This window comes from Nomascus leucogenys, chromosome 22a (genome assembly GCF_006542625.1).
Source record: "Nomascus leucogenys isolate Asia chromosome 22a, Asia_NLE_v1, whole genome shotgun sequence".
NCBI lineage: Eukaryota > Metazoa > Chordata > Mammalia > Primates > Hylobatidae > Nomascus > Nomascus leucogenys.
Genome location: NC_044402.1, coordinates 57,292,189 through 57,315,840, shown reverse-complemented (window position 1 = coordinate 57,315,840; position 23,652 = coordinate 57,292,189). Strand labels below are relative to the sequence as shown.

At 45.9% G+C, this 23,652-nt stretch overlaps 1 protein-coding gene across 6 annotated transcripts in view; it reads right to left on the bottom strand.

Moving 5' to 3' along the window:
- Nucleotides 1-10,353: 10,353 nt before the first annotated feature.
- BRPF3 (bromodomain and PHD finger containing 3) overlaps nucleotides 10,354-23,652 on the bottom strand; it is a 36,096-nt gene continuing 22,797 nt past the window's right edge. For 4 of the 6 annotated variants that reach the window (XM_030803154.1, XM_030803156.1, XM_030803155.1 and 1 more), the window contains exons 10-13: nucleotides 20,871-20,968; nucleotides 17,778-17,875; nucleotides 14,067-14,221; nucleotides 10,354-12,712 (exon numbers count right to left, since the gene is read on the bottom strand). In XM_030803154.1, the coding sequence (XP_030659014.1) occupies nucleotides 12,529-12,712; nucleotides 14,067-14,221; nucleotides 17,778-17,875; nucleotides 20,871-20,968 (535 nt within the window). In that variant the 3' untranslated portion in view covers nucleotides 10,354-12,528. The remainder of the gene's footprint in view (nucleotides 12,713-14,066; nucleotides 14,222-17,777; nucleotides 17,876-20,870; nucleotides 20,969-23,652) is intronic. The other 2 variants (XM_030803158.1, XM_030803159.1) reach the window with 2 other exon arrangements.

Below are 23,652 nucleotides of genomic sequence, written 5' to 3'. Positions count from 1 at the left end.
AGGGCAAGGCAAAGTCTAATCCCTTAGTTAATACTAACTTGGATTCTCGAGATGGGGATATTGATAAGAAAGATGTCTGTCAGTGACTTGGGAAGCTGAGGGGGGAGGATTGCTTGAGCCTAGGAGTTTGAGACCAGCCAAGGCAACGTAGTGAGACCCCGTCTCTACAAAAAATATAGCTGGTCATGGCGGCGAGCAGCTGCAGTCCTAGCTATTTGGCAGGCTGAGGCAAGAGGATCGCTTGAGTCCAGGAGTTTGAGGCTACAGTGAGCCATGATCGCACCACTGCCCTCCAGCCTGGGTGACAGAGCAAGACCCTGATCAAAAAAAAAAAAAAAAAAGGAAAGAAAGAAAGAAGGAAAGAAAAGGAAGGGAGGGAGGGAGGGGGAGAGAGAGAGAGAAAAACAGAAGGAAAGAAAAGGAAGGAAGGAAGGAAGGAAGGAAGGAAGGAAGGAAGGAAGGAAGGAAGGAGGAAAGGAAGGAAAGGAAGGAAGGAAGGAAGGAAGGAAGGAAGGAAGGAAGGAAAGAGAAAGAGAGAAAGGAAGAAAAAAGAAAAGAAAAAGTGAGAGATGCCGGGTAGAGACAATTCCTGAGGAGTCTATGAGGAGGTGGGGATGGCTCGAAGGGAAGCGGGTGGGAGACAAACATCATCCTCTGAGAGAAAAGATGGTGTGGTGCAAACAGGACAGGGTGGATACCATTCTGACCCTGGGGCACTCATGGAATTAAGGGAATTTGTTGAAAATAGGGAGGCACAGGGCCAGGGGGAGCAAACACTCTTTCCTTTTCTTCTAAGCATCTCAGGAGGTTCCTTTGAAAAACCTACATGTACACACCCCCATGTGCAGCTGCAGCCTGCTATCTATACACAAAGTTATGCATTGCAGAATCGACTGCAAAAGGCTGGAGCCCACACAGTGTCTATCAATAGGGAACGGGTTAAATCGACCATGAGATTTTCATATGACGATGGAACACTCTCCAGCCAAGAAAGGAGGAGGAAGTTCTCACTGCTCTGATATGGAATAGTCACCAAGACATATTTTAAGTAAAAAAATGCAGCATGCATAACCAGGGAAATGAAAACTAAAACCACAGTGAGTTACAATTTCACACGGATCCGTCAACAAAATTAAAAAGCTGATAACTGCAGGTGTTGGTGAGGAAGTGGAGCGAGGGGAATGAAACTACTAGCGGGTGTGCGAATGGTTATAACCACTTTTTTTTTTTTTTTTTTTGAGACGGAGTCTCGCTCTGTCGCCCAGGCTGGAGTGCAGTGGCGCAATCTCGGCTCACTGCAAGCTCCGCCTCCCGGGTTCACGCCATTCTCCTGCCTCAGCCTCTCCGAGTAGCTGGGACTACAGGCGCCCGCCACCACGCCCGGCTAATTTTTTGCATTTTTTTTAGTAGAGACGGGGTTTCACTGTGTTAACCAGGATGGCCTCGATCTCCTGACCTCGTGATCCGCCTGCCTCGGCCTCCCAAAGTGCTGGGATTACAAGCGTGAGCCACCGCGCCAGGCCTGGTTATAACCACTTTTTAAAATTTTGGCATTATCTACTGAAGTTGACAATGTACTTTCCTAATGGCCTTGCGAATGCCCTAGAGAAGTTCTTACCCAACCCCCCCATTCCCCCCAACACACACCAGAAGAAACAATTAAGAACATTTGCACCAGCTCTGTTCCTAGAACCCCAAAACTGAGGCCAGCAGTGAGGCCAAGCACAGTGGCTCATGCCTGTAATCCCAGCAGGCATGAGCCACCCTTTGGGAGGCCGAGGCAGGAGGATTATTGAGGTTGAGAATTCAAGACCAGCCTGGACAACATAGTGAGACCTCGTCTCTATAAAAGAAGTTTTAAAAATTAGCCAGGTGTGATGGCTCATGCTTGTAGTCCCAGCTAATTAAGAGGCTGAGGTAGGAGGATCATTTGAGCCCTGGAGGTTGAGGCTGCAGTGAGCCATAATTGCACCACTGCACTCCAGCCTGGGCAACAGAATGAGACCCTGTCTCAAAAAATAAAATTAAATGAGAAAACAATAATAATCATTATTAATAAATAAAATAGTCCAATGAAAATAATCATACTATCTCCATGCAATGGAATTCTATACAAGAGTGAAAATGAACTAACTCCAGACATGCATATCAGTACACTGAACTTCAGAACTATAATTATGGGTGGGACAAAAGCCAGCTGTAGAAAACTATTCTATTCTTAATCCAAAAAAGTGAGGTAGTATACCATATTAATTTATTATATATATTTATGTCTGTTATATATAATGTTTATTACATTTATCCTAGTATAAAAATATAGTATATTTATTGTAATCTATTATAAACAAGTAGTAGGATTATAAAAAAAACAAAAAGGGCAGGATAAGCGTAAAATTCATGGTAGTATTTAGGGGAAGAGGAGGGTGGGGCTGGAGAGAGGCACATGGTTTCAAAAGCCCAGCTTCTTTGTCTAGAACAGGGCGTGGGTACCCATGCTGGTCTGTTGTATTGTGGGTGTTTTTAAAATGTATATCTATTCTATAACTACTATTTTTGTATCTACTCAATATTTAATTTTAAAATTTTAAATGAGGCCTAGAACAGTATAAAAAGTATGCTACCGTTTGTACAGAAAAAGTGGATGCGCACATCACTTGTGTGCATAAAGTGTCTCTGGAAAGTTACACGTGCAACTGGTAAAATTGGTTTCCTCTGGGGAGGAGAACTGGGAGACTGGGGACAAGGAGGGACAATAAGTCAATTGAAATTAAAAATCACAAAATTTAAGGAGAAGGAGACAAAGAAGGGAAGGAGGAAGAGAATGGAGGGTGGAGGGGAGAGGCCAAGTCCTGGTCCCAGGAGGGACAGGGAGCAGAAAGAGGACTGGCCAGGCTCTGGCTATCAAAACCTGTGTGTGCCACAGGCACGAGTGGAGCCAGAAGCCTGCAGGCCCGCCCACGAAAGCCTGTGTCCTCCATGCACAACTCAGGCCTAGACCCAGAGAATGCTCTTTCTTGCACCTGAGGACGGAGCTGGCTTCAAACAGTTGCCCAGGTTGACCCTGGCTCTGCAGTCTTTTGTTTCCAGAGCTTTGCTTCCAAACGAGGCTCCCTTGGGTCTCTTTCCCTGGTCCTGCCTTCTTATCTCCAACCTTCACCCCACCTGTGATCCAAGCAATTCCTTTGAAGTTGCTTCAGAGTCTTCTGAGCCTTCATCCTTGATGACTCTGAAATGTGCGTCTGTGGCACCAAGGTCAGCCAACAGCAAGTAGGCCCTTTTCATCTCCTTTTAAACCTTCCCCTCAAAGACTCAGTGTCCTTGCTGTATTGCCTTATCAAAACCTGCTCACACATCCTTTGTTCACACTGGGATACCAGTCACTTAAAGGAAAACAGGCCCACTCTAACCAGGGTCACTGCCAAGTCCCTAAGGATCATGCCCTTGAGAGGTAAAAGCATGAAGCACTAAGGGTAGAATTTTGGGCATCAGCCAGTGGACAAGAACAAAATGGGTGCAATATACAGGGGTCCCTTCCCCCCCACCGGTAACTATAACACCTCAGGACACAGGCTGGGGTCTGTATTCAAAAATGGGTCCCTCAGACCGGGCACAGTGGCTCACGCCTGTCATCCCAGCACTTTGGGAAGCCAAGGCCAGCAGATCCCTTGAGCCCAGGAGTTCGTGGCCAGCCTGAGCAACATGGTGAAACCCCATCTCTACAAAAAATACCAAAATTAGTCTAGTCAGGCATGATGGTGCACACACCTATGGTCCCAGCTATTTAGGAGGCTGACCGGGGAGAATTGCTTGAGCCCCAGGAGGCAGAGGTTGCAGTGAGCTGTGATTGAGCCACTGCACTCCAGCCTGGGCAACAGAGCGAGACCCTATCTCAAGAAAACAAAAACAGAAAATAAAAAAGCAACACTTGAGCAAAAGTGGGTCCCTCAGAGCCCAATGACAGTGATGAGGAGGATGAAGTGGGAAAGGTTGTGTTACTCTGAACTAAAGAGGACTACCCAGTGTGACCCTATTTCCCAAACAGCCCATGTAGGGATCTGGCTGGCACCATAGTACGGAAATGGGTGTTAAGAGATGCCTGGGCTGCACAGCCAGGTGCATACACGCCCTCGCGTCCAGGACAGGATCAGCAGCGAATCCACTCCAGGGAGCTCTCTCCTCTCACCATCCTCTCAATCAGGGTTCCTCAGTTGAAAAGCACCTTGGCAGTTCATAACTCTCCCTCTAAAGCCAGAAAGTGCTGTAAAGGAAAACAGAAGCCTGGCTGCACAGTGGAGCTTAATGGAAGTCATTCAACAAGCAGGTCTGGAGCAAACATCACGGACTGGCAGTACTGTGTGTTGGCACAGATGTGAAGCAACTACACACTGATACGGCTTGGGTATGTGTCCCCACCCAAATCCCATATTGAATTTTAATTTCCAGTGTTGGAGGAGGGGCCGGGTGGGAGGTGACTGGATCACGGGGGTGGATTTCCACCTTACTGTTCTCATGATAGTGAGTTCTCAGATCTGGTTATTTTAAAGTGTGTAGCACCTCCCACTTTGCTCCCTTCCTCCTGCTCTGGCCATGTAAGATGTGCCTGCTTCACCTTCCCATTCTGCTATGAGTCTACATTTCTTGAGGCCTCCCCAGTCATGCTTCCTATGCTGTCTGCAGAACCGTGAGCCAATTAAACCTCTTTTCTTTATAAATTACCAAGTCTCAGGTGTTTCTTTATAGCTGTGCGAGATCAGACTAATACAGGTGGGGAGCCGTGCAAGATCAGACTAATACAGGCAGGGATATAAATTGAACACCAAATGGGAAACTGGCAGAATTCACTAAAGCTAAACATATATCTGCCCCGTGACCTAGTAATTCCACTCCTGGGACATACAAGCACTTAGGTCCATCAAATGACATGTACAAGAATGTTCACAGCAGTGTTATTTATAACAGCCCTAAACCAGAAATAACCCAGTGCCCATCAGCAGGAGAATGGATACACAAACTGCGGTGTGTTTGGATGATGGAATATTACTCAGCAACAACAAAAAGCAAACTATAGCTACATGCAAAGCAGGGTGGAGCTCAGAGCCACAATGTTAAATGAAAGAAGCCAGACACAAAAGAGCGCAAGCTGTATGATTCCATTTATGTGAAATCCAAGAACAAGCAACACTAACCCACAGCAATGGAAGTCTGGATGGTAGTTACACTTGCAGCAGGGGTCCTGATTGGACAGGGTCATGAGGAACCTTCTGGGGCACTGGAAACATTCTGTATTTTGATTTGGGTCACAATTTCATGGGTGGGTACACATATGAACACTCATAGAGATTAAACTTAAGATTTGTGTGCCAGAGTTATTGTATGTAAAACTATATCTAAAATGTGAAAATACTCAAAGTTCGGGCTCTGTTCCTCCTGCTCCCGACCTGATTACTCCACTAACTGGTCCTGCCCTCTGAAGCATGTTGTATCTGCTGTGGAGTGATCTTCGTTCCTGATGCTGGTGGCTGTACCCAAAAGCAGAGGTGGGAACTTCTCAATCAAGAGGAGAATTATATGGCCACATGGTGGCTTCCTCACTCATTAGATGTTTGTACATGGGGCAGAATTTGATCTAGGACTGAATTCCATGGAAATTTACCCAAGAGAGCAAAGTTGTTGGGATGAAGATATATAGCTCCCACCTAATTTCAAATGCTGTGGAGACTAGCAATATTTTAACAAAACAGAGGAACAAACAGGCAATGCTTGGTTTAGGCCAGTCCACGATCCACAGCAAGTGAGAAAAAGCCAGACTTAGGCTGAGGAGGCATGGGAAGGACTCGCATTCCAGTCGTACCACGAACTTCCACAGTGATGTCAGAGAGCTAATAGACTTCTCAACTACCCAGTACAAGAAACTAAAATACACGCTCTACCTAGAAAAAACAAGAGACTATAAGGAATTACCGTAAAATGGTAATTTCTGTGTGGTCAGAATAAGGGTAGTTCTTAATTTCTTCTTTGCACTTAAAAATTTTCCCATATTACATACAAAAAAAACCCCATAAATTTTATAATCTTTCATGACCAGCTTAGATAAAATCTCCTTCAGGTGTCACTCTGGACTGTGAAGCTGGAGGGAAGGAGCCTACCCCTGGGCCCTTATGTGATACTCCCTGCCCATGAGGAACCATCAATGTCGCATCCCCAATATGGCTTCTGTATCCCCCAAAGGGACAAATACCAGGCAGAAAAGAAGAGGAAGGGATTGAGACACGGCTTCAGGAATTCAACCAAATCCACTCTCTTCCAACCAGCCTTACTGGTGTCACGTAAAGGACATAAAATGTTCTCAGAAACAGCACCACGGCCCTTCTGAAATTTGGGGACAATTAGCTTTTTTGACTCTATGTAGCCTGTGATGGGGGTAGAGCTCAGTAGTAGGGTGTTTGACTGCATGTAGCCTGTGAGTCCTGGCCCTATTATTTAAGTTGAAGAGAATACTTATGTATATGTATACACACATACACACGCACGTTTTTTCTATCCCCGATTACCTTCTGCCACCCTCAAAGGGAAAGGGCAGACAGAAGGTCACCCCAGGTGCCAGTGAAATGGGAAAAGTTCCCTTATCCCCCTCGCTGGGCATGCAATGGGGGTGTGGCTCACTTCTTTGGTGCCCCATAGCTCAAACCCCTAGCGGGAGCATGCAAACAGGCAGGTCATGGGGAGGGTGGGCTCCGACCCCACTGCAGCGTCTAAGGTTTGAGTGTTTACAGCTCCCGAAGCCCCAGTGGGTGTGTGTTACAGCATGCTCTTCCAGTTTAGCCATCCGTAGACAGCCTGTGTTCATCAGCTCAATTAGACCCTCTGCCTTATCACAAGGACAGAGGCCTTTCTGTATCCTGGGTTCTTGCCTTGGTGTACCAGAAAAATAGGATCACACGTGGGCTTGGAGGATGGGTGCAAGGTTTTATTGAGTGGAGGTAGCTCTCAGTGAGGTGAATGGGGAGGCCAGAAGGAGGATGGAGTGGGAAGGTGGTCTTCACCTGGAATTGGGCTGCCAGGCAGCTGGACTCCGACCGCCGCGCCAAATTCCACGTCATCTTGCCGTCGTCAATAGCCTGTCGGCATCTGCTGGTGCCTTTTGGTGTGTTCTTCCACTTCTCTGGACTTCCAGCCGCTGGTGTGTGTGTGCCCGCTAGGGTCTCGGGGTTTTTATGGGCCCAGGATCGGGGGCGTGGAGGGCCAGAGTGGTCTTGGAAAATGCAACATTTGGGCTCAAAAACAAGAGTGCCTGTCCTCACCTAGGTCCGTGGGCCAGGCCTGAGGGTGAAGCCCTCACCAGCGACCCCGCTCTTCTCTACCCAGCACTTCCCTGCCCTTCTCCCGTATCACCAGGGTGGATCCAGCACTCCCCTCCAGCTCTAGCCCAGCACACATCTCCCTGGCCCTTCTTCCTCACCACAGAGTAAGAAACTTCTGTCCCACCTTTTGGAGAAACCACTTCCCTCCTCCAAAGACCTCCTTCCCTCATCCCAGCTTCAGTAGAGGCCAGATGGCTGCAGCCAGGAGACCTGCACACTCATTGCCCTACTGCAGACACTGTGGGAGGCCTGCAGACTTGGGGTAGTCAAGGCCCACACCCTCCCTCTCTCCTTCAGCACTACTCCGAGCCTGGCAGTCTTGCCACTAGCCCCCCCTCTTCTCTCAAAGTGAAGCTCAGAGCCTAGCCAGGTCAGGAGAGCCCATCTGACACACTGGCACATTCACACTCAGGTGCTAATGGCATCTAATACATTAATGGAAGCAGCCAAGCTGACCAGGGATTTTGGCAAATGCTTTCAATGATATTTTTTAACTTGTTAGGAGAATGGGATTCTCTATTCCGAGAGTCAGAGTGTCTCCAACACATGTCCCAATATTACAGTATCATTTTAGACTTGAGTTCATGAATTTCAATCACAACACTGATAAAATTTATTAAGGACACTTTTGCCTACTTTGAGTAATATATAAGTCCGTGGAGAGCAGAAAGGGCTGGGTGCTGAGTTCTGGTCCAGCCCTGCCTTTTCCTGCTTTGTGATGCTAAGTACATCTGACCTGCCCCCTCCTCCATCTGTGGCATGAGGGCTTGACATTCCGTGAGGCCCTCCCTGGAGAACAGACCCCTCAAAAAGTGCTGTCTCCCCCTTTCCCCCAACCCCAGACTCTAAATGTAAGGGGCTTCCCTCAGGTCTGTCCTTCACCTTCCTTGCTGTCCTTGGCCATTCTTCTAACTGCCCAGGTGGGCTCCAGGGTGCCCACATTTCTGTCCTCTGCTCCCGTCTTTCTCTTGAATTCTGGGCTCAACTCCCATCTGCTTGCTGGAGGTTTTTCTTAGATGTCCCATAGACAACACAAACTCATCAAAAAACTACACTTTCTCCTCCCTTCAAAACCCACAGCGATCCCTCCAGCAGCCACCCAGCATCCTGTCTTAACACTCTTGCTTTTTAACTTTGATGTTTAGTTAGTTGCCAAGCTCCAGTCTCTGCCCTGTTCAAATCTTTCAATGGATGCTGCTACCTGCCATATATGAATGGCACCTACCTTGCCCTGTCTTTGGGATCCTTTATTATGTCAGTCTTAGAGAGGCCCACGGTCACAGAGTAAGTGACAGTGACAGGGCTTTTAAGCCCGATATACTGCTCGCCACCTCGGTGGGTTCCAGTCACATGGGAGGTCAGCTAGTCACTGGAGCTGGAATATGCACAATCTCTGAGCCATGATTTTGTCTCCTCTTCTTAGCCTCGCCTGCTAAAATCCTACCCATCTGGCCACTTCTCTTTTATTTCTAAAATGTTTTATAGAATGAGCTTGTAATTTCACCCTAAATATTTTGTAAATATTTTGCAAATGTCTTTGCAATTCAACTTACAATGCATAAATACTTTCTTAACCCCATTTGTCAAGGCTTGAATTAATTGCTGCTTCTGAAAGCTTTCATTACTCCTCAACCAAACATGTCTCTCCCAAACGCCTCCACATGTCTGGGACCTTCACACTGGCCTTATGTGGAGTTATGTGAGATGTATCTTATAAACCAGGTTGTGAGTGTCTTGAGACCAGGGGTGTGTGTCTTTGCAGCCCCAACATGTAATACAAGGATGATCAGCACATTGGCAGTACTTTGTCAGTGTTAGGCCAAAATGAGAATTTTGACACTTTTTTTACTTCAATGACCAGGCTGTCAAAGGCCCCGTGGAGGAAGTGATCAAGAGACCCGAGTCCTCAGCCACACCACTGAGACAAGCATAGGAGCCAGGTAGGACCAGAATGGGATAGGAGTAGGGACAGGGGAAAAGCTATTCTATGCCCAGCAACTAAGCAGTTTGTCTCTGGGAACTCCCCTCTGCTTCTGCTCTTCAGGACATTCCTATCCAGAAATGCCGGAGCCACAACCAGTGAGAGAGGAACACGGTACAGAATAGGCCAGTGGAGTCTTGAAATGCTATGGAGCCCATAAAGAAAGCCTTGGCCAGATCCTTGTCCCAGAATTCTGCCACAATTTCTTAGCTGGCTGACCTTGTCTTTTAATTTTGCTGGTCCCTTTCCTTGTCTGTAAAATGAAGACCAGGTAGGCTCAAGGATGCCTTCCAGCTTTAAGAGGAGTGAGGCCTATATTCCCCTGTGTGTGTGTCCCAGCTACCCATCTACAGAATTAAAACAGCAGCAATGACATGAGAGGTGTGAGCATCCTTGAGTCTCGAGTTCAGCAAGCTTGGTAAGCCAGGTGTGTCCAAAGGGTCACTCTCCTTCTGAATGAGGAGCAGAGGCTCCTAAAGGAACATGGCCACAGGGAAGGCGAGGCATGGGAAGGTAGGACGGGCCTTCCAACAGCTCCCAGAAGGTGCCAGCGCTGTCCGGGAGGGAAGCAAAGTCAGAGAACATCTTCACACTGCTCCCAGGGCTCCAAGAGAAAGACAGAGGCTGGGCATGGTGGCTCCCACTTGTAATCCTAGCACTTTGGGAGTGCTAAGGTGGGAGGATTGCTTGAGTCCAGGAGTTTGAGGCCAGCCTGGGCAACAACAACAAAAAAATAGCTGGCCGTGGTGGCACGTGTCTGTAGTCCCAGCTACTGGGGAGACTGAGGTAGGAGGATCTCTTGAGCCCAGGAAATCGAGGCTGCAGTGAGCTATGATCGTGCCACTACACTCCAGCCTGGGCAACAGAGACGCTGTCTCAAAAGAAAAAAAAAAAAGATACAGCCCTCGCTAGCTAGGAAACTTTCTTAATGGTCCTGGCCTGTTGAGGAGGAGGCTGTAGGGAATGGGAAGAGAGGGGTAGGCCCCTACTGATTAAACACAACACAGCGACTACTGCCCATTAGAACATTTATTTCTCAGAGAGAAAATAAGTTTCAGACAGTCATATTATAGTAGGTAAAATTAACTTTTGTATTCTTTACAAGCATAGATTTTTCTGTTTATTACCTCTCTTATACCATCTGTTATAAACAATTCTAGAAAGCAAATAAAGTCACTTTCTACAATAAATAGAGCATCATGTGCTTCACAGCAGACGCGACAGAGACACATAGGCCCCGTGCCACAGCAGGATCTGAGCCGTTTCCCGTTCTAAAAGAGCATTTTAAAAAATGAGACTCAGAGAGAGACTAAAATATTCAGAGATTGAAAAATAAAGAGAGAGACTAAGAAGAGAAAGTGTTGGGGGGAAGAGACAGACATAGAAAGAGAGGAAGTCCCAAGATCTTACAACACAGGTTTAGACAAAGGTCACAGAGTCCACAGCTGACCAACTACCTGGGGAGAGGGGAAGCACTGGCTCCTTTAAATCAACGACACTGTGTGGCCACACAATGGAGGACTCCAGTAATGGAAACTATAGGCCTGAATAATTTAGAACAGTATTTTACAATTATATACACCATGTCCTTCCCTAGCCATATGCTGTATTGTTTTTATTATTATACAAAATCCAAAACCCCATCCTTTTAAGTTATAGTGTTTTGTTGGTTCCCTTTTAAACTCTGGCTCATGTCCCAAATGTATAAGAAGTTGTGGTGGTTGGTTGGTTGTATTTTTAAAAAGTCAAGTGTGTAAAAATGGCAGTGATCTCCCCAGTGACTTTGTTTTGTCCAAAACTCCCCTATGAAAAATTTAAAACAATTAAAAAGAATATCAGGTTAAAAATCAACATGGCAATCAGTGGCCTGCAACTGGCCCTGCGACTTTGGTGCTCAGGAGGTGAAAAGAAATGTCCAGAGAACAGACACTGAAGCCTCTGAAAGTTGTGTTGGTTTGTCAGTCAGCATTCCCCATTCACAGTTTTTTTTCCTTCCATTTTTGAGAAGGTGAAGGTGGGGAGCGGGTTGAAGAGAAAGGAGGAAGGAGGCAGAGGGTTTGAAATAAAAGTAATGCATTCCCTGGAGTTAGGAAGTGGGAGTAGCAGAGGCTAGGCAGGGCAGGGCAGAGCACAGGCCAGGAAGATGTTTGGTGGCAGGCGCCATGCCATCCAGGTGGTGGAGAGTGAAGCTTAAGACTGCAATTGCAGAAAAAGTCCATGAGGGGAGAAAAGAGGGAAGAGGGCAGACCCAGCTGACAAGCACAGCTCCACCCAAACCACCCTCGACATCCACGTGGACAGATGGACACTCACACACCCAGCCTGACAGGAGCCCACCCTGAAGGCTTGGGCCACCTCATGGCAGCAAAAAAAAAAAACAACAGGGGACCCGCCTTGATCCAGGGGGCACACTCGCAGAGCCGGGAAGTTGTGTCAACAGCAGAAGGGAAGGTCTGTGGGTGGGAGGTGGTATCCTGGGGGAGGGGGTCATAGGTTGTGGGCTGGCCTCTGTCTGGGCCTGAGGAGCCTGGCAGAGACACCACCTGGCATAGCAGCTGGCCTCAAGGGGAATGAGACATTAAAGAAAAAGACCAGTGTGGTGATGGTTTCTGTCAGTTTGGCACAAGAGAAAAAGAAAAGGAACATGGGAAAGAGAAAGCAAGACTGGGCAATGGGTGCAGAAGATGGGACCGGGAAGAGGTGTGAGAATAGGCGATAAGCGGGAGAGAGAGTGAGCTTGGGGAGATTCCCCTTGGGACCCTGGCGTATCCACAGCATCTCTGGGATCAGTGTCAGAACCTCACCCGCCCTGAGGTGTAGTTAGTGGGAGTAGGATGGAGGGGGCCAGGCAGCCCCTCAAGAAGGAGCCCAGGACCTCTTGCCATCTGGGCGGGGTCCATCTCCTAAGCTGGGCCCAAGCCCCACAGCTGTTTCTACTTCTAACTAGTTCTTCAGTGAAATATCCCCTGAGGGACCTTGGGTGGGAGTTTTTGGCACACAGCAGGCCTGCCAGGAGAACCATGCAATTGGTCAAACTGGGGCCTTGCCCCTAGTGGGGAGAAAGCCCAGTCCCTGGCCTACCATGAGAGGGGGAAGCTGCCAGCCATACATCTGGCAGGGGCAGAAGAGGCTTCTGTGCCCTGTGGGACGGAGGCAGGGCAAGCAGATGCAGGCCCAGCCCTGCCCTTACAGGTAACTGGAAGTGACGAAGGAGTGGGGCCCCCGGACTCTGCTCAGGTGGATCATCGCACGGTCATAGGCCACCTGCACTGACTTGCGGATGCTGGTCTTGCGGCCTTCCAGCATCTTGAGCTTGTCCACGGTGTCTTCCACACCCAAGGGCAGGACTTTGTCCCTTGGAAGCCACTGCCTGAAATGCAAGCACAGTAAGAGGCTGGGCAGTAGTGGGTCTCACAGGGGGTTCCTGTGGCCCTACTTGGCCAGGACCAGCAAAGCCACGGAGAGGGTACAGGGCAGAGGGAAGCAAATTGGGGGACTCCATGCAGGAGGCCACCAAGAACCTAGCAGGTCAGAACAGCAAGCAGGATATGCAGGAGTCAGGTGGGGGAATGGCATGGAATCAATTTTGCAGCTAGGTCCTTCTCTGGGCCCTTACTCTGTTTGGAGAGTTGTAAGGGTCCATAGGCTAAGAAAGGCCCACCTGCTGCCCTCTGGGGCCAGATGAGCCACCCTGGAGGGCTCTGAGCTTCGCCTTGCCTTGGAGAATTAGGGGGCGATGGCTAGCAAGTAGAGCTGATGCCAGGAACTGATAAACTCATCTGTGGTGGGGCCTGCACACTGTGTATGTGTTTTTAAAGCTCCCCAGGTGACTATAACATGTGGCTAAGGATACAGCCTTTGGAGCAAGATCTTGTTTTGTATCTCAATTCTGGCTACAGGGTCTGGACTTTCTGAGCCTCAACTTCCTCATCTGCAAAATGGATTATGAGGGGATTAATGAAGACTTGAATGAGGATTAAAAGAGATCAGATATATAAAGCAATCTGCATAAGTACATGGAGTAAGCACCCAATGGCAGCTACTATTATCACTATTTTTATTAGCTAGTTCTCCCTCCTCACTCTATAGAAGCTAAGGTGAAAGCACTCTCTTGTTGGTGCTAAGAGAAACCTTAAGTGTTGTAAACCATAAATGAGCAAGTCTCCTGTAGTGGACACTGCACTGGCCAGAACCCCTCTCAGGACGGAAACGTGCTTCCCAGAAGCTACTGGAAGCCGACTGGCTCTCATCTGAGTCCCTCTCTAGGAATCACCCTCCACCAAGGAAGCCTCTGGCCCAGGCCACACCCCTCCCTCGGGGCAGTGGCATTCAATAACTAGTTGGCACAGGGCAAAAAGGCACAGGCCCAATTCCTGACACCTCTATCTTGTTGAGCCACCCAGCTCCAGATGTGCCCAGTGGATGAGCTGAGGCAGCAAGTGGGCTGTAGTTCAACTTCTCCCCAGTGCTGCATCGCTCCCGCCCCACAGCTCTCCTCAATAAGCCTCCTGATGCAAGTCTCGACCTCACAGTGTTTCCCAGGGAATCTGATCTGCAACACCCCTCAGTTACTATTAACATGGCAATTGCAGGCCTGTTGCTGGCAAGTGGAGACCAGGGTAACTGGTAACATCCATGGCCCCTCTGTATATCTCACTAGCACAGCACCACTGGCACAGACCCCTGGCGTGCCCCTCAGCCCCCTCACAGCAGCACCCACTAACCAGGTGCGCTTGTTGTCAAAGAAGAGGACAAGGAAGAGCTTCTCTCCAGCCTCTGCCTGTTTCTGTTCTCCCAGCTTCAGCACGTCCAGCGGGGGGACAGGGATGGGAACGCCATTGTGCAGGAGGCCCTCCCGGGGCATCTTGGGATCGATGATCTGGAGGCAGAATAGAAGATGGGCACTCAGTGAGGGAGGCCAGGGTGAGCAGTGCCCCTGCTGCAGGACCAACTGCTGAAGCACCCACGCCAGGGGAGTATCAGGCCTGAGTGGGGTATCTTTGATGTCCAGACCAGACAGGCAAACCTCTTCCTCCAACGTCCCTTAGGACAGAAGAGTAGAGGTCACTTTTTTTTTCCTGTCAATTTCCCCTTAGTACCTTTGCAATTCACCTCAAATGCTTGGGGGCCGTCCCTAGGTACCACGGCTATGAAGAAGGCTCTGCATCGGGAAGGCCATCCAGTTGGTTCTAATGAGGTCTCTGGTTACCCACTACCTTCCTGTCTGACTACAATCCTTCCTGATACATGGACCAGATATATTTGTGACACCTCCATGGTAAGATCAGAGAGGAGGCTCAGTGTATAGCTACAGAATGAGCTTGGAGGTTGATGGAGAGGGGAGTATGATGTGGGTGGAAACAAGGGCCACTGAAGGCATTAATCCTTGAGGCAACAAGCTCCACAAGGGCAGCAGCTGGGCCCTTCTCCTTTGGGTTTGCTTCTGGCATCCAGCCCCGCCTTGCCTGGCTCAGAGACGGCAGGTGCTCAGCAAAATGCCGGGTAGCATCAACACAACAATCAAAATCCAGGTCTAAGGAGCACTTTCAAAGTTTCCAAAGCTCCTAATTATTCACACATCATCTCATTTCCATCTCTTGCTGATGCTGAGAAGTCTGCTAACAGGTGTTAGCTGACAAGAGGAAAACACCAAGCACAGAAGCAGAATGTAGCTGGCTAAAACCACACTGGGACTAAAACCAGACAAGGCTTGGGCCTCCACAGCCCACTGCCTCCTACGCAGCCCCTGCTTCCAGAGCAGACAGCTAATAGCTCTGGGAGCAAAGACTAGGAACTTACTGAGGAAGCAGCCTTCTCCAGAGACAGAGCAATCTTACTTCCTATACGCTGTCCCAGTGGACCCCTTCTCATAATAAACTGCTCTCATTATTTACCTTTGCATGTCTGCCAATTTCACTACATCCCTCTCAAGATAAGCAGCTGAAAGCAGCTGTTCTGGTTAGGAGTTTAAGGAAGAACCACCTTACCCCACCCACCAGGTGGGTAATTTGATCAAAACTCTCCCAGCCTGTCTGTCCCTCCTGGGATTGAAGTAAAGGGTCTTAACGAGAACTACCATACAAGCCCTTGTAAGCTTCCTTGATTACCAAACAAGACAGTGAGGCTACTCTGATAGGTTTCCTCTTGACTAAGGTATGCTGGTTCCTGCCTTGGAACCCAGGGTGCTTGCAGAGGGTAGATTGTGAACAATTTCCCCTGAGGGCAAAAGCAAGGCAGGTAAGTCTGCCATCTGAGGAGAGCTTTTGTTTCCCAAAATAATAAATGGTCCATTCATTCAATGAATACTATGCAAATGTAAAACAACATGGTAACAAAGCTTGTGATAAAACTTAACATATGTGTACATACACTATTATTACAACTATAATGTGAATATGTGAACAATAAATAGAAAGAATGATACAAAATGCTTGGAGTCAACATTAGAATAGTGGGGGTTTGTGTTTTTTTGCCTCTATTTTTACAAACTTCTATAATGCAGTATATTACTCTTACAAAAAAAACCAAAAAACAAAAAACAAAAACAAGAAAAAATGTTTAAAAGACAAGAAAAAAAAGACAAAAGCCAGAAAAAATTAAAAACTTTATATCCACTATCTGTGGATGCAAATACATACTGAAGAATGCATAGGAAAAAGACTAGGAGAGCGTACACCAAAATAAAAACACAGGTTGTGTTCAGGTGGTGGCTGAATTTCTTTAATCATGACAGAAAATGTATAATTAAGAGGGTAATTTAAAAAAAAAGAAGACGAGTTTCAGACTAGTGTTTTTGCATTGTGAGGTATTCTGTTTGTTTGTTTTTTTAAATCCAAACCTGCACAGCTTAATCACTTCTTTAATGACTGAGCTGGGAGTCCTGCAGTTTCACCGCTGGCAGGGCAGAGAGCCCTGTGAAGGCAGGCAGCCCCAGGCCCTAACTCTTCAGCTGCTAGGTCACAGTATGGATTTTCCCCACCTGCTACTGCTAAGGAGGAAGTAGAGTAGGCAACATGGCTTCCAATATGGCTCCAACAAACTGTATTAATACAACCTCTTTGAGCTATAATTTCCTTATCTGACCAAACAGGATCAGAATTCCTCCTCTCCTTATCTTAAAAGGCTGCTGTTAAAAGTTGCATATATGAAGGGGCTGAGAGAAACCCAGAGTCCTGTATACATGTAAGAGGCTGGTGGGGTGGTTCCCAACCCTGGCTACAGATCATCTAGGATGTTTTCTAAAAAATATTGATGCCTCAGTCTGGCCTCTGAGAGTCTAATTTGATAGTGCTGGGGTGGAGGTGACTTGATATGGGTATTGTTTTAAAAATTTCCACAGATTATTCTGACATGCCCCAAAGGTTTAGTATCAGTGGTATCTTCCAGAGCCAGGTGGACACTACCTCCCCAACTGAGAAAGAGTTCAGAAATAACAATCAAGGTGGTAAAAATTGAATTTTTAGCTGCTGCTACTATGACAGAAATGAAAAGTTTAGTTACTGCTGGTGTGAGTATAAACCAAAATGAACTTCCGGCAACTTGGCAACTTGTATCAGAATTCTGCATAGACTTTGCCCCAAGAAGGGACTCCTAAGAATTCACTGTAAGGAAATAATCATGGATGTGTACAAGGGTAAAACTACAATGATGTTTATTGCCAACTGTTTATCATAGTGAAAAATTCAAAACAATCTAAGTGACCAACTAGGGAATGGTTAAAATATGGTACATGCATACAACTGAAGACGATGCAATCATTAAAAATGATGTTGACGAAGAATGTTTAATGGCATAAGATGTGCACGTTCATGATATGCCGTTAAGTGAAAGGGAGGCTAAAAGCAGTATGGTCTCATATATATGCATATTTATACATTTTTTATAAAAGAGTAAGTGGATATACACCCCAAGTTATCCCTGAATAGACAGGACTGTGGATGATTTCGAACTCAGTGGCTCAGAACACAGGCTTTGACATCACACATTTTAAACCCTGGGCTCAAATTCCAACCCTGTCATTTATTAGCTGAATGACCACAAATCGTCAGTTTTCTTCCTTACAAAATGTAATAATCATACTTTCCTCAGTATTTCAACGACTTAGCATGACAAATATTTAATAAAACGTCTAAGCATTATCAGTAGCTTTAAAGATTCTCTAAAATGGGCCCTGTTACTTTTATGCATAATGAAATAAATAAATGCTATTAAAACTCTAAGAACCCTGGCCTTGATCTGCATACTTTTAGCCTATTTTTAGTGCCCCAAGCTGGGAGCCTTGCTAGTTTGACCCACTCAGGCTGGGGCAAAACCCCCCTCCCTTCTATAGCTAAAGACACTCTGACTCCCACCACACTCTGCTGGCTTAATCCAATCAGATTAGCCCCCAAAGCAAGGCAGGGGAGGTAGGAGGGTGGTGTCTGGGGCGGACTCACCAAGGCAGGGTAGGAGGGGTAGCCTCGGCACTTGGCCCACACCAGCTCCAAGGGCTCCAGGTCTCCGCGGTCTTCAAAGGGCAGCAGGAGGCTTCTGCCTGGGGGTGGGGGAGGGGAGGAGACAGCACCCAAAGGGGACTTGGAATGGTGCCCAAAAGGCCTGCCTGTGGCTTCCACTTGACTGGGGCAACCCAGAAATGAGTCACAACATCCCCTCCACCCTTCCTTTTCCCTCTCCTTTCCTTAGAAGTTAGACTGGATCAGGGGTCGGCAAACTAGTTCTGTAAAGGGCCAAATAGTAAATATTTCAGCTTCTGTGGGCAGCACGGCCTCTGTTGCAATTACTCAACACTGCTGTTGTTACAGCATGAAAGCAGCCACACACACAATCTATAAATGAATGAGCATGGCTATGTCCCAATAAAACTTTATTTTTTGGACACTGAAATTTGAATTTCATGTAATTTTCACATGTTATGAAATATCATTCTTCTTTTGATTTTCTTTTCAATCATTTCAAAATGTAAAAACCATTCTTGGCCCATGGGCTATACAAAAATAGGCAACAGGCCATAGTTTACCGACCTCTGAACTAGAACCCTAAGATGGCTTTCCCTGGAAAAATGTAACTGCTTCATCCTCACGGCCTTAGGGAGAAGGGCCATAATCCAGCTTGGGCAATGCCACATACTGCTCTCTGGGCCTCCCTGAGTGCAGAGTCCTCAAGATGGAGGCTTCATGGACAAAGATGCCAGGGAAGACATCCTGGTAAAATTACTTGCTAACTGAGTTATTTTCTGACAGGGTCACACCTGGCCATCTAGGACACCTGGATGCACAGCACTCAGCAGAGCTAAGCGGTCTGCAAGTCCTTCACATGCCTTCTTTTGTCAGAACTGAGACTGGGTATCCCTGGGGCAGGCACTGCATCTTTTCATCTTACTTTGCTCTGCACTCAACGCACTAACACATGTGAATGAGTGCTTCACAGATGCTTCTGAAGACACAGAAGAACCTCTCTTTTCCTCTCCACATCTATACACTGGAATGGGCAGGTGGCCACACTCAACCAAGGAAAAAAGTCCAAATCTAACAGAGTGGAAATTGTTATTTCTAAGGAAATATTACCACCTCACTTTTTCAAAAATTTTATTTATTTATTTTTTGTAGAGATAGGCTCTCACTATGTTGCCCAGGCTGGTCTCAAACTCCTGGCTTCAAGCAACCCTCCCACCTTGGGTTCCCAAAGTGCTGGGATTACAGGCGTGAGCTACTGTGCTTAACTCTACTTGTAATTTTTAAAAATGTATTAAAATTATAAGATACTATTTTGCACCTATTGAATCAATAGCAGTAACAATAAAAAGATAAAATCCAATACCAAAGAGGTAGACTGAGTAGAAACTGGTGCAATCACATACTACTGATGCAACTGCAGACCAAACCCATCCTTATGGAATGTAATTTGGCAGTATGTCTGAAGAGCCATTTAAAAAATGTATGAACCACCTGTTCCAGTAAATTCCTTCCCTGGGAATTTATTCTAAGAAAAATAACTTTAAAGATGAATAAAAGGATTTTAAAAATATGGGTTCACTACATTACATATAATGTTAAAAGCTGGAAACAACCCAAATGCCTAACAATAGAATGGTTAAGTAAATTATAATGCATTGTTAGATACATTGTTCCAATAATATGAGATATATAAAGATTATGTGTCAACATGAAGAAAGTACAAAAAAAATTGAAAAAAGTAGAATACAAAAGTGCATGTGTTTGGATCAGCATTTTGTTAAAAATGTGCCTAAAATAAACAGAAGGCAACACAGAGAAATGAAGACAATCATGTTACAGGTGATGGAACTATGGGAGGTTAACATCCTTTGGCATCATTTTAGTAAGCATGTGGTTTTAAAAGTAAGAATAAGATGTCACCACCAGAAGCACAAAGTGTGCCAATCCACTCCTGGCTTTGTGTGAGATGCTGTACAAATTCATTTAGACATGAGCCTGACCTTTTGGGAACTGACAGTTACAGAAAGCAATGAAACACACAGGCATGCATTCATCAACACACATACAAGAAAGAAACTGATGCTAAGGGAAAATAAAGCAGTTGGGTAAAGGAAAGAAGGAAGAGAAGCCCTGCAGCCTGTGTGTTAGATGGAAACTTCAAAGACAGGGCATCCAGGGAGCGCACACCCCTGTACAGCAGGGCTGGACAGAGGTGAGCTCAGAGAACAGCCTGCTCTGCACCTGTCCCACCTGAGCACCACCCCAGGCCTCTCCCCCAGGTCCTGCCCTGCCCTTTATTCCCTCTGTCCAAGGAGAAAGGCCCATAAAACTACAGGGTTATGTATGTGCGAGATTCAGTGATAAAGGCTATCACTGATAACGTTTGTGAATGGGGACAGGCAGTATCCATGAAAATTACAAACACACACTTCCTTCAATTCAGTAATTCTACTTCTATAGATAGACTCCCTATGGATATAAAATTATCTATGCATAAGGTTGCTCACTGCAACACTGGTTACGATAATAAATGAAAACAATCTAAACGTCCATCTTTTAGAGGACTGGCTAAGCAAATGATGGCATTCCTATATAATGGGACACTGGGAAGCCAATAAAAAGCATAGAAGGATCTCCAAGATATATTATTAGCTGGAAAAAAATGAATGGTTTAGAGGAACATGTGCATATTAGGCTTCTCCACTCACTCTCTTAATTATTCATGCAAGTTTTGGCTTGTATACATATGGATTACCTCTGGAAAGATATAAAAGAAAATGCCAGCAGTTGATGTTCCAGGGAGGGGAGTGCTAGCTTTCATTATACACACTTTTGTACCTTTTTGATTTTTATTACTATAGGCATGTATAACCTATTCAAATTTAAGATGCAATTAAAAAAAAAAAAGAGTATGATTGGCCTGGGAGAGGGCCATCTCCCTGCCCAAGGGCCCAAGAGTTTGGGGGAGCTCAGGGACTGGCTGCCTGGTACGGAGCCCCAGCAGTGCAGCAGCCTGAAGAGCTGGCTCCTCAGAAGGCCTGGCCCCCTCAGCTCTGCCTGAACACTGCTCCTCACCTGAGCCATTGTAGTCAGAGTCTCCATTCACACCTTCCAGGAAGGGCACTCGAGACAGGGCTGGCTTCCCACGGCTGCGTTTGGGGGGCGTCAGACCACTGCACACAGAGCAGGGAGAGAGGGGTGAAATGAGCAATTTCAATGACTAAAACGCCCACTCCCCTTCTCCCCTCTCCCCTCTCTGACAGGAGTGGAGCTGCAAAAACTCTTTAGGGAGGACAGTTTCTCACCTTCCCCTAAAAACTCACACTAACCCATGTTTTTGACTGAAAAGTTCCCACAAGGTTTTGAGGAACCATTTCATCCACATGGAAGGACTGAACCCGGAAGGAGTTGCTCGGTTCCCTGCTCAGGAACCTTGGACTTCATCCAAAGGAAAGGTCACACCAGTCATTTGTCAATCCTTCCAGAGTCTAAGCAGCCTTGCCATGACAGGGGCCATCTTACATCTGCCCAGAATTCTTTGCTCTGGTTCACGTCGTTTCTTCTTTAGAAACCAATTTATTTTTGAGATTCAAAAATTTGCCTCTTTGCCAAATTTTCTAAAGTGGACATGTGATACTTCCTTAATTAGAAAAGACATTTTTAAATTGGAAAAAAAAATGCACTTCTCACTTCCAAATGGTTTATGTGTGAAGTTTTTCTTGGATAGAGAGAAGTGGATTTTTTAAAGTAAAAAGTGGGCTGGGTGTGGTGGCTCATGCCTGTAATCCCAACACTTTGGGAGGCTGAGCTGGGCAGATCACGAGGTCAGAAGATCAAGACCATCCTGGCCAACATGGTGAAACCTTATCTCTACTAAAAATACAAAAATTAGCTGGCCGTGGTGGCATGTGCCTGTACTCCCAGCTACTCAGGAGGCTGAGGCAGGAGAATCACTTGAACCAGGGAGTCGGAGGTTGCAGTGACCCAAGATCATGCTACTGCACTCCAGCCTGGTGACAGAGCAAGACTCCATCTCAAAAAAAAAAAAAAAAAAAAGTAGGCCAATTTTTGTTTCATGGCAATTGCAGAGGCAAAATATATATTACACAAAGACTAAAAAGTGATAAGCAAAAATTAGAATAGCAATACCAAAGCAATGTTGCAACTGAAGCCCACCTGGGCATCAGTATTTTCAAATTGTTCCCCATACAACTCTAACGTACACCGTAGCTTCTGGGCAAAAATGATATATATGGCTAGCACTTTTTTCCATCCAAACTTCAAAAAATAATATTACTCCTATGTAACTTTAAATTTTTTTACTAAAAAATGCTTAAAGAATAGGTCGTCAATCCGCAGAAAAGCAGAAATGCTTAAAGAAACCCCTGGTGGGATAAGAAACAGCCAGGAGTAGGGACTGGTTGGAGAGTAGGGTATTCCCGTTTTACTGAATCAGAACTGACTTTATCAGGAACGTATGCTAAGAAAACTTTGCTTAACCAAAACCCAATGAATCACAATTTTTCAGTAACCAGTAGTTGGGTTGGTAGTTTTTACTGCTAGTCAAAATAGGAACTGTTTGGGAAAAAACAAAAAATACCCAGTTTACATTTAGGATTTAGTTCCCATTTACCCTACAAAAATCTGCCAACATATTAGAGAAATTGAGGCCTTGTACAAATGTGAAGTGCTAGTAATTTTATCAGGAAAGCCTCTCAAAGTTCACATCAAGATGAGAAAAAGAAAAACAAAGTTCATATCAAGAATCTGGGGAGACATCTTCAAACACAACAGAAGAGAGCACAGTAAAGTAGTTAAGAAATTAAACTCTTGGAGCCTATCTGGGTTCAAAACCCAGCTCTTGTTATCAGTTCTGTAACCTTCAGCAAGTTACTTAACTTCTCCGAGGCTTACACTCCCCATGTGTTGTTGTAAGGATTAATGAACGAACACTCATAAAGCTCTCAGTACAGCACATACCATGCAGTCAATAAACACAGCTGTAGTTATTATCATACGAAGGATAGTAAATTTTAATGTCTTACTGAAAGTATTACAAACTGCTAATACTGTACTATAGAATGATGAGCTCTGAGAAGGATGAGCTCAATAAAATAGGATGCAACACCAAAAATAGGTCTGTATGTTCCTGATTTGTAGAAAAAAGCACAACTGACTCAATCATGGCCTGCATTTCAGCCCTTTCTCCAAGTTACCCTGGCCTAAGCAGACAACCCAACCTACAATTATCTTATTTACTGGTTTAACATCCATATCCATGAGAACAGACACCTTAGAAGATAATCTTCATGAGAACAGGCACCTTAGTGCTTAGAACAGTACCTGGTATACAGTAGGTGTTCAGTTATCAGTATTTGAATGAGTGACCTATAGAAAGCACATGTAGCACCAACCTGCTCAGAAAATCATCAGAAAAGATAAACCAAGGGGTAAGTGAAAAAGGGAGTGTGGGGGATGGGTTAGTGACCAGTTCTTTCAAGGTTATTTCTAATTCTGGGATTATATGATTCCGGTCTAATAAATAAGGTCTTCCCTTATGTACTTATTACCACAGTATGGGGGGAAAAAGAAAAACAACCCTTGCAGTTGAAGCCCTTAGATCTCCTATTTTAAACCCTGAAATATTAAGACACCCTTTCTCCAAGGGGCCCCAGATAAATCAAGGGCATTGCACTGGAGTTCTGCAGAAAGGCAAACACGCCACCTGAATTAGCAGGCTAACCAGAGCCTGGCCTTGCTTGCTCTTGTGGCTAATAGCTGAAAAGAATGCCCTTCATAGAAGAAGGGGCCAACACACCTTCCACCTTTAGTCAAGAGCGAGAAAAGGATAGTTTGA